Source organism: Euphorbia lathyris, chromosome 3 (genome assembly GCF_963576675.1).
Source record: "Euphorbia lathyris chromosome 3, ddEupLath1.1, whole genome shotgun sequence".
NCBI lineage: Eukaryota > Viridiplantae > Streptophyta > Magnoliopsida > Malpighiales > Euphorbiaceae > Euphorbia > Euphorbia lathyris.
This window is the reverse complement of record NC_088912.1, coordinates 85175482-85185857: the sequence shown is the minus strand read 5'-3', so window position 1 is coordinate 85185857 and position 10376 is coordinate 85175482. Positions and strand designations below refer to the sequence as shown.

At 38.1% G+C, this 10376-nt stretch overlaps 1 protein-coding gene across 1 annotated transcript; it reads left to right on the top strand.

The window, feature by feature from the left end:
• Positions 1 to 368: 368 nt before the first annotated feature.
• On the top strand, positions 369 to 1207 carry LOC136224940 (uncharacterized; the record flags this gene model as incomplete). Its single annotated transcript, XM_066013366.1, has 1 exon — positions 369 to 1207. A coding segment is annotated over one exon (765 nt), but the record flags the coding sequence as incomplete, so codon positions are not given.
• Between the last annotated feature and the right edge of the window lie 9169 nt (positions 1208 to 10376).

The window sequence follows — 10376 nt, the reverse complement described above, 5'->3', positions numbered from 1 at the left end:
CACACGCTTCGACGCACTCGAGATATAAAGGCAAACGGACCGGGCTAACTTCGAGGCCTTCACCAACGCCTTCTTCACCCATTTTAACATACGTGGGACCCCGCCCCCTCTGCCCCAATAGTTTCTCTTTTTGCTTTCCCTGTTTTTTATGTTTTATGTTTCGTATTGTCTTTTATGTTTTGTTAAAGGACATGTATGAGGGAGTATGCACGAGTGTACGTACTAGTGTTGGGAAAACTGAAGAGTTTCCTATTACGATTGGAGTGCATCAAGGTTCCGCACTAAGCCCATTTCTTTTTGCCATCGTTATAGATGAACTAACAAGTTCACTTCAAGATGGTATACCATGGTGCATGCTGTTTGCAGATGATATTGTGTTGGTTGATGAGACGAAAGAAGGAGTGGAGATGAAGTTGGAACTATGGAGGCAAACTCTAGAATCTAGAGGCTTTAAGTTGAGTCGAAGTAAGACAGAATATTTGGAGTGTAAGTTTAGCGGCCGTAGGAGTAGGGAGGCAGGGACAATCACCCTAGATGGGAGAGTTGTTCAGGCCTCGGATTGCTTCCGTTATTTAGGATCTATTATCCAAACGGATGGAGAAGTAGATGGAGATGTTGCCCATAGGATTAAAGCTGGTTGGTCAAAGTGGAAGAGTGCTACGGGTTTCCTTTGTGATCCCGGCATGCCTAATAGATTGAAGGGAAAATTCTACCGGACGGCAATTAGACCAGCATTGTTATATGGTACGGAGTGTTGGGCAGTGAAACACTGCCACATCCATAAGATGTCGGTGGCGGAGATGCGTATGTTGAGATGGATGTGTGGTCACACGAGAAAGGACCGGGTGCGTAATGACATAATTAGGACAAAAGTAGGGGTTACATCTATTGAGAATAAAATGAGAGAAAACCGACTAAGGTGGTTTGGCCATGTGAGACGTAGAGCGCTTGATGCGCCGGTTAGGAGAACCGAAGAGTGGCAAAGGGATGTAGTGGTGAGGGGTAGGGGAAGACCTAAGCAAACTTGGAGGAGGGTGATCGAGAGTGATATGAGTTTATTGGGAATTGAGGAAAATATGGTAGTGGATAGGACGGAGTGGAGGGAGCGAATCTGTGTCGCTGACACGACTTGATTTTCACGGTTTTATATGATGGTTCATGTTAGCCGACCCCGAATCATTTCGGGACTAAGGCTTTGTTGTTGTTGTTGTTGTTGTATTGTCTTTTATGTTTTGTGTTTTTATTGTATTTTGTTTCCTTTCTCTAATATATATATATATATATATATATCTATTTCATTCCGGTTTATACCTATGTTTTGTTCATTTATTTTCCATCCTTCTATTTTATTTTTAACTAACTCGTTATTTACGTTTACGACTGTCTTCGTCTCTTTTTGTGAAACGTTTGTGTGCAGGAATATGGATTACGTAGAGCGCCCTTATAGGCATGCCCCGCGTAACCAACCTTCTGCCCGAAAAATGGCTTGAAACTCGAATCACGCGGAGCGTCCCTCTGGGTACGGCCCGCGTATCCGAGTCTCTGCCCAAAAATCAAACAAAATAAACTTCTTACGCGGAGCGTACCTCTGGGTAAGCCCCGCGTAAGAACGGACCTGTGAGGTCCTCCTTTCTTTTAATTCACCATTTATTTTTCATTTTGTTTTTGTTTTCTTTTCTTTTCCGACGTCTTTGGAATACACACCATTTTAATCACGTGGAGGGCCGTGCAACCCCGCACTTATAGTTTGTTTTGCACTAACAAAAATAAAAATAAAATAAACAAAAATAATTGAACTAATTTATTGGCTCATAAATTGCCCGACACACTACCTTCTTCGGAAAATAATTAAAAATTCCGTTATTTGTGCTCAAAAGTAAATACGTCGAAACATAAAGGATCGGTTTAATTAAGAAATTTAAGTCTTGATTTCGAAGTTATGGAATTTATGCAAAGCCAAGATTCGTACTAAACAAAAGCATTGAGTCCTAACCCACAAGTTATCTCTATAATGAAATTTAAAAAGGCAATAAAAATGGGATTTTTGAAATTTTTTACGAGAACTTGGCAGTACACAATTTAACCCGAAATTCATGTGAGGTATTTTTGAGCATAAAATAGTTCGTACGAGAACTCTATTTCTTTCACAACATTTCGAGAGCTTTGACTTCACTCAATTCATAGAGTTTGCATCTAATACCAGGTTAAGTACGCTTATTTTTGGTAAGACGGGCAATAGATGATAAAACGAACCCACTTAGGCTAATTCTTTTCTTAATTATTTTTCTCGTTTTCATAAACCTTTAGGAAGCCCCCTCGAGCCTATTAACCGACTTCTTTGCTAACACCTTTTTAACATTTAACCCTTTTCCCTCTTGTTCAAATACCAATAAAATCAACCGTATCGGAACTACCTAAAACAAATCGTAGCCTTAGCAAGTAAGCACAATAAAACTTTGAAATCGTTTTTGTGCCGCTCTCAAAGAAAAAGAAAAAGAAAAAAAAATAAACAAATGAAGCAGAAATAAAGAGCAAAAAGGCATTCTCAAGCTCCACCCGAGCAATTTCAAGTTATATTTTAGAAACTTGCTAAAGCCAAAAAAATGAAAAAGTGATGCAATCATCAAAATGGTATTCGGACTCGAGTTTCTAAAAATTAACCGCTTACCACTAAAAAGCCACCCACATTACAACCCCCCTCTGGGTTCATTTTTAATATTGCCTAAACCATAATATAGGTGGAAAAACCCGGATGAAAATGCAAACTCGAGGTGACTTTGAGTAAGTGCAAAGAAGAGCGTAAAAACACCGACCCACCAAACGTTTGAGCGTGAGAGTGAAATCCCTTGGTGAGGTACAATCGGGTTCTCAAAAGATAATCAATCCCCGTTAATATTGCCTACTAAGTTTGATTATGGAGGTTTTAGATAAGTTTTGGTAACTCATTCGCTTGCGTAAGAACTTGTCGAAAACTTTTCGTAAAACTTTAGCTTTGAAATCACGCACTTGGTAAAACCAACCGGAGGTTTGTTTCTCAATTGTCTCAATCCCTTGTCTTTCGACTTCTTTTACTTGAGGACAAGTAAAACTTTAAAGTCCGAAGAGGTTGATAGGGACGTTTTGTCCCTATCTTTTAGCGTGATTTACGGTTTAATTTCGAGCCTAATAGATAAGTTTAATTACAAAAATAGTATGTTTTCAAATAAATTACAAAATAAAAATAAATTTTACATTTCTAGTTGATTTCTTTAGTTTTTGATTAATTTCAGAAAAATAAACGTCAAGCTAACTCGGTTCTCGAAGATCGTATTTTTCAGGTACAAAGAAGAAAACCATCAAGCACTAATTCACAACTACGCGGGGCGTAAAACAGGGCACGCGGTGCGTAGGACAATGCCCCTCAACACACGGCAGTCAATTGAGCATTCCCACATGGTCAACACCAACCACGCGGGGCGTAAATCATACTACGCGGGGCGTCTAAGGTGTGAATTGAAGACAAAAGTTCTAGGAACCCAACTACGCGGGGTGTAACCCAGACCACGCGGGGCGTACAAGGCATATTTCGAGCAAATAAGTTCCAGGAGCTCAACCACGCGGAGCGTATCCCAGTTTACGCGGGGCGTGGTTGAGTCAACAAGTCTAAATCTAGTCCATGCAGAAGAAATTATCAACGGAATGGGTTAATCTTGCAGATACACGGAGTGTGAATTCTTGTTTGTAACTTGTGTAATTATGATTTTACCCCCGAGCTTGATGTGTATAAATAAGAGTGATTAGCACTCATTTCTTCATTCAGATTTTTATATAGCTAAACTCTACCACTTTGAGAGCTTATTCATTTGCTCCACCATCCCGTCGAAGTTTCGTTCCATCCTCCTCCACCAAGCTCGAGAAATTCCACCTCCAAGACCTAAGAGACGGCCTTGAGTCCGGTTAGCTAGTTCCAAGGGGCAATTCTTCATTTTCTACTTGCTAATTAGCTTGCACTCTTCCTATGTACTAGGCCTGGTTGTATTCACATTTTTCCATTCCATATTTATAATATATGATTTGCAATTCCCGTTTCTCTATACATGTTGATGTTTACTACTTGTTTTGATATTTGTAATTGATTATTGTGTAGGGGGAGTTCGATACCCGGCGCCCTTTGTACGGGTCATCTTTAGGGAACCATATAGGTGTTGCCCTACCGGGAGTAACATTCCGAAAACCGTAGGAATTGACAAGCCACGGAACTTACGGGCCCTAGTTTCTGATCCCCCGCATTAGACACGCCTTAACTAGGAACCACGTAGTCTAAGTACTTCACGAGGTCGACCGAACTACACGTAGTCATCTTTGCAAGAGTAAACCACCAATCGTATATGTTCGGAGTCTTTGCTTATCATATTTATATCTTATCATAACCCGTAGAGTTTTGGTTATATAAGTCTGTCTCACCATGATTTAGGAGTAGTTTGTAGTTGTCACCCAAACCAACCTAAAGTATTCACCGCCTAGATAACGAATAGAACCGAGTAGTTTAATACTTGTAGATATAAATCCCATGGATTCGATACCCGGTCTTAACCGGATTATTACTTGATACGACGGGGTACACTTGCCCCTAAGTAGTAGCGTCTAGTAGAGTTAAAGCACTTAGAAAGATCATATCCATAACCATAGCACACTCATATCACATATTATTATTACCGCTCTACCTAGATCTACGCTCATCTGGGCATTCGCCTCGTGAGCTTTTTTCCTTCGTTCACCATATTCTGAATTCTCCACATCGGGCTTTTTCTTAGGCATTTTTCGCGTCATTCGCCATTTGAGGCTTTACTTTTGCCATCTGGACATTCGCCTCGTGAGCTTTTTTCCTTCATTCGCCATATTCTGCATTCGCCACATCGGGCTTTTTCTTAGGCGTTCTTCGCGTCATTCGCCATTTGAGGCTTTACTTTTGCCATCTGGACATTCGCCTCGCGGGGTTTTTTCCTTTGGATGCATGCCTTTTACTTTACGCATTCACTTAATTATATGCTTTTCGGGAGAGACATAAGTGTCTAGACTTTTTCTCTGAACTGCTTCTTTAAGTATTTCAGACTTGTTTCGCCATATCAATCTTTCAAGTATTTAAACTTCTCCATCGTATTCCGGCGTAGGTGGCCAGTCATCCCCCGGTAAGCTTGCGATAAGATTTTAAGGATTTCCTTTGCGCAGAACAATCCGCCCATTAATAGGATATCTAAACGACCACTTTACAAAGAAGTGTCTATCCATTGCGGGACATTTATAATTTTGGATCCGCCCTATGAAGGGACTTTTAAAAGATTCTTTCACGGGGAAGAGAATCTGCCTTGATATGGAGGGACTTTGTATAAAATCTCCTCACGGGAGAAACATGGAGAACACAAATGGAGAATCTGCCCTATGGAGGGACTTGCATAAAATCTCATCTCATCATGAGAAAAATGGAGAACACAAATGGAGAATCTGCCCTATGGAGGGACTTGCATAAAATCTCATCTCATTATGAGAAAAATGGAGAACACAAATAGAGAATCTGCCCTATGGATGGACTTGCATAAAATCTCATCTCATCATGAGAAAAATGGAGAACATAAATGGAGAATCTGCCCTATGGAGGGACTTGCATAAAATCTCATCTCATCATGAGAAAAATGGAGAACACAAATGGAGAATCTATGCCTTCCCTCTTGGTTAGAAGACATTCATGTATTATACGCTAAAAAGAAACATGCAAGCAAAGAATCAATCATTCAATAGCAATTTATTCATTGAGCAAGAAATGGCTTGCCTTTATTACAATGGCGAACGGAATTTCACCTTTTGGAGAGATTTTGTATTTGATCAACGAAGGAGAATGTAATGCCTTCTAGTATAGAAACGCTACATAAAACTTGATAACAAGAGTAATTTATTAATGAGCAAAGAATGACTTGCCTTTATTTTAATCGATGGAGTAAAAAATGTGACGCCTCTTGATGAGGACTTTATCTGTCCTTGACGGGACTTTGTCGAAAATTCAGAAAGAATTTCAATTCGCTTTAGATTTCCTCTGAATTACTAGGGTAGGTGGCCAGCCATCCCCTAGAAGCTTATGACAAGCTTTATGGATTTCTTTCACTGGGATCTCAATGTATGGAGACATTTATGTTGTCTGTGAACTCTGCAAACAAAAGGATAAACACGTTTGATAACAAAGGTTAGTTTATTTAATGGGGCAATGTCATTGCCTTTATTACAATGGATACTAGTTTTCCTGAGAGACTTGTCAAAACTCGCCCTTGATGGGGGATCACTTTGTCCTATCTTTGAGGTATGTGGACTCGCCCCAGATGGGGGATCACTTTGTCCTATTTTTGAGGTAGCTGATCCGCCTGTGGGATTTTTCATTCGTCAGCCATTGGGCGTATATCACCTCTTTGATTGTATCCGCCTTCTTCAGCTTTGCTATTTCTTCTTCTATAGAATTTGGAAAGAAATAGAACAAAACTAGGCAAATGAATATAAGAAATATGGCGAGAAAGAATAAATTATAAAATATAGGGTACCATAACAGTTTAATGCACATATAAGAATATGTAAAAATACTGACTTTTAGGCCCATGGTTTTGTCTTTTCTGAGCAACTGCATTTGCATCTTCCGCCATGTTTAGCTTACGTGTCAATAATGACTTGCTTTATCTCCCATCCTTCAATCGCCATTGTTACTACCAATGCATCTGCATGTGGAGGGATTTACTGGACCTGTTTCTGCAAAAAAAAAAAAGGTGATTGAGGGATGTTTTATCCTGGGCGGATATTTTGACTTCTTTTTTCACGGGTGGCTGATACCCCGGTCCATCTGCTATAACATTAATATTTCTTTCTAGGCTCTATCTTTTGTTTATCGTTGTCTTGTTATTTGTTATTCTAGACAAATCTATCTTCTACTTTTCCAGCTCCCAGCAAGCTTCTGTATCATGGCCATTTCTTCTACGGACCCTCCTATTCGCCTTGGCGTACATGCTCCCCTCCTTTGGGTTTGGGATATGTAATGTCCCATTTATACTAACTCTCCTTCTTTATATTCTGTCAAGTTGGGAGCTTTAAACCTTTCGTCCGCCTTGTGCCTCAGGATCCGTGCTGTGGATGGCGAATTCATGTTAACAAGGTATGAACCTTCCCAGTACGATGATCCGCCTGTTCAACCTTCCTTTTTGGCTAATGACATAACCAATGAATTTTTTCTGAAGTGGGCTATGAATGTACACTTCTCTAGATTGAGCTTTATTTTTCATGCCAGTGTAGTTGTAGTATTAGTGATTCCCTTGTACTTGTGGGTTAGTACTGAAAGAACTCCAGAAGTGGAGCATGTTGAAACACCTTTCCACATGATTTTGATTTGACAAAATTATTTAAGTAATTGATAAAAAATATTCTAACACATTAAATTTAAATGCTTTGATTTATTCACAACTAATGTGTTTGTTCAATGTTGAGTTTATTGATTTATAAGACATTAAGATAAAAAGTCTAAAGGCCCATAAGTGGAAGTCAAGCCCAAGTCAACAGATCAAGACCTCACGGCCCAAGAAGATAAAACGCAGTCGTATCAAGTGAAACGACGACTCAGCATGAAGAAGGATCGAGAAGCCTTCTAACAAAAGCTTCAAGAGGAAGCTGCTGAGTTTAGCGACAATGCAGTCAGGTCAGCGGCAGAACAGAACCAACTTATAGACAAAGTATTTCTACTTTGGGTAAAGTTCAGAAGGCGCAGGAAGCTGTCTGGAAGACTTTGCCGTAAATGTCGAAACATTCTGTTTATCTGACGAAAAGCTGCTGAGCACTGCCGTAGACAGAAGATGCAAGAATCTCATTGGCCAACGACACTGAGCACGCCCAGAGTGACAACGACAGGAAGCCGTTTGCCTCCAACGGTTATTTTGAAATTCGAAATTACCGGTGCTTGAAGTGTCACTATATAAAGGCCTCTCAATTGCTTCATTCGATGCAGATCTTCAATTAGTCGAAACGCTGACCAAATTCATACTTGAAGTTCTGTGAGAAAAGCAAAGAAAAATCTTACACCAATTTCCAATCATTGTGTAAAAGTCTAGAGTGATTTCAATCATCTAAAGTGTCTTAGCAATTGTTGTTTAGGACAAACACTTTATCATTTCTAGAAGAATAGAAAGGAGAGGCTGAGTACTTGGTTATAGTACTCAGTTGTAGTTATATGAGTGAGTAGAGGTATAGAGGAGGGTACTCTTGTATACTCAGCTTCTATTGTAAAAGGTTTCGTGCTCTACCTTTAAAGAGCTCAGTAGAGAATTCAAAAAGCTCGGAACGCGTTCCGGGGACTGGACGTAGGCGGAGAGGCCGAACCAGGATATGTCTGCTGAGTAACATATTTCTAACCCTTAAACTCCTTTATATATTGCTTGCTATAAAACTGACTAAGTAACGAACTCACGCTGAGTTGAGTGTACTAAGAAGCTGAGTTCAGGAATAGACTCTAAGTGCTATCTCCTGACTCAAGGAAAGAAACAGACTTAGTCACAAGTTGACTAAGCTTGTGTCTTAAAACTACTTAGTGCTGTGGTGTAAACCTTTTCTTAAGAAAGGAAGTCAGCCTTAACGGACAAAATTTTAAATAGTTCCTATCCCCCCCCCTTGGAACTAACCTTGTCACGTTATACGGGACCAACAAAGCATACCCTGTCCATTATTAAAAGATTGTGGTAAGGCATAAAAGCTATATTCACTTACTTTAGGGATCAATGGCTTGATCCATGGAACAGACTTCATAACGAAAGACTGTTTGCATTAACCTCGTTGGCAAATATGATGTATGATGCAATGTCTCCTTATGGAATTTTTAGTTCATCTTGGAATCATCTCAGTAATTCCTTCACGTTAGTCACTGACTCTAGAATGAACTTAGTCAAAGGATATAACCAAGTAAATATTATATGCCAAACAAATTCATAATAGAATTTTAATCGTGCTTGCTTTAATAATACCATATATAACGGTCATAACCATAAAGGTTATTATTGCACATAATGAATTTTTAATAATAAATAACGATAATGACAAAGGTTAAAAACAATGCTTTTTGCATTTTAATGCACATTATCACCCAAGATAATAAATTTATTTTAAATATCATAAACATTATAACCTTCAATATTGGGTAAGATATAGTTACTTTTTACTTGTAATTAATATTATGTTACTAGCAATAATGGCATTCAGAGATCATTAAGGCCTCGTTTGGATGAAAGGAAAATTACCCAAAATTCACCATCACATACCTTCAACTGTCATCATTCAAACAATCTCTAAAGAACTCTTATGTATATCCTAAGAACTTTGCATAAATTAATGTTCTTATTCGAAACTAACACTTGTACTCTTTTGTAGTTAGTTAAGGACATGAAAGTTTTGTCTATCCAATTTGGTAATTCATCAGCCCATAATGGTTTTAATAGTTATGGATAATTACATGATAATCACAAATAGATTCAATATGTTCAAGTCTCTTACGTTGGTAAAAGAAATTCTAACAATGTCAGATAAACAGTTTTTATATGAATAAACGCATCCTTGTAAAAAAGGGGATGAAATAACTGTTTGACAAAACAATATTAAAAAATATGAATTTCTGATGTTAAAAGTACTATATATGAGAAAAGCCATACATAGATGGTGAATTGTACAAGAAAAACCAAATATAATTTTTTGTTGTAATTTCTTCTAATATTCATATGCATGTTCATCCAAAAGACTGATCAGACCTGAATCATCTGTAATTACATGAGCCTTTTATGATATCTTAATATTAAGTGATAAAATCACCTTGAATGGATGAATTTTTTTATAAAATTCCAATATTACATGTCTTATATATGCATTTTGTTCTATTTCAACGATAATGACATATTATACTCGTCATGCATAAAAATATAAGGCATATTGAACATGCAAGATTTAATGAAGATATGTTTCTATGACTCTTTCTTTCATAGCTTATTAGATTTATCATAATGATATTCATAACACTTCACATGGGTAAGAAACTTCAATTTTCTTTAATTAAAAATGGAATAAGAAAGGGGAGGAGACTTATCTTATTTATCATAAAATTCCAGATTTAATATAGAAAACTCCTTCCCACCAGTATATAGAGAACCTTATTTTTGGATAGATTTGTTTGTACTAATTGAGCCAAGGTTTGAGATTGAGATTTCTATTCCGCTGACTCCATTGTTTTGTTCTTCGTGAAACTCTGAAGACATTCTATGTTCATTGTGTAAATCCTATTAATCTTAGGATTCCACGCTCACCGCACCAATTGATATCTTGTGAAAAGATTCTTG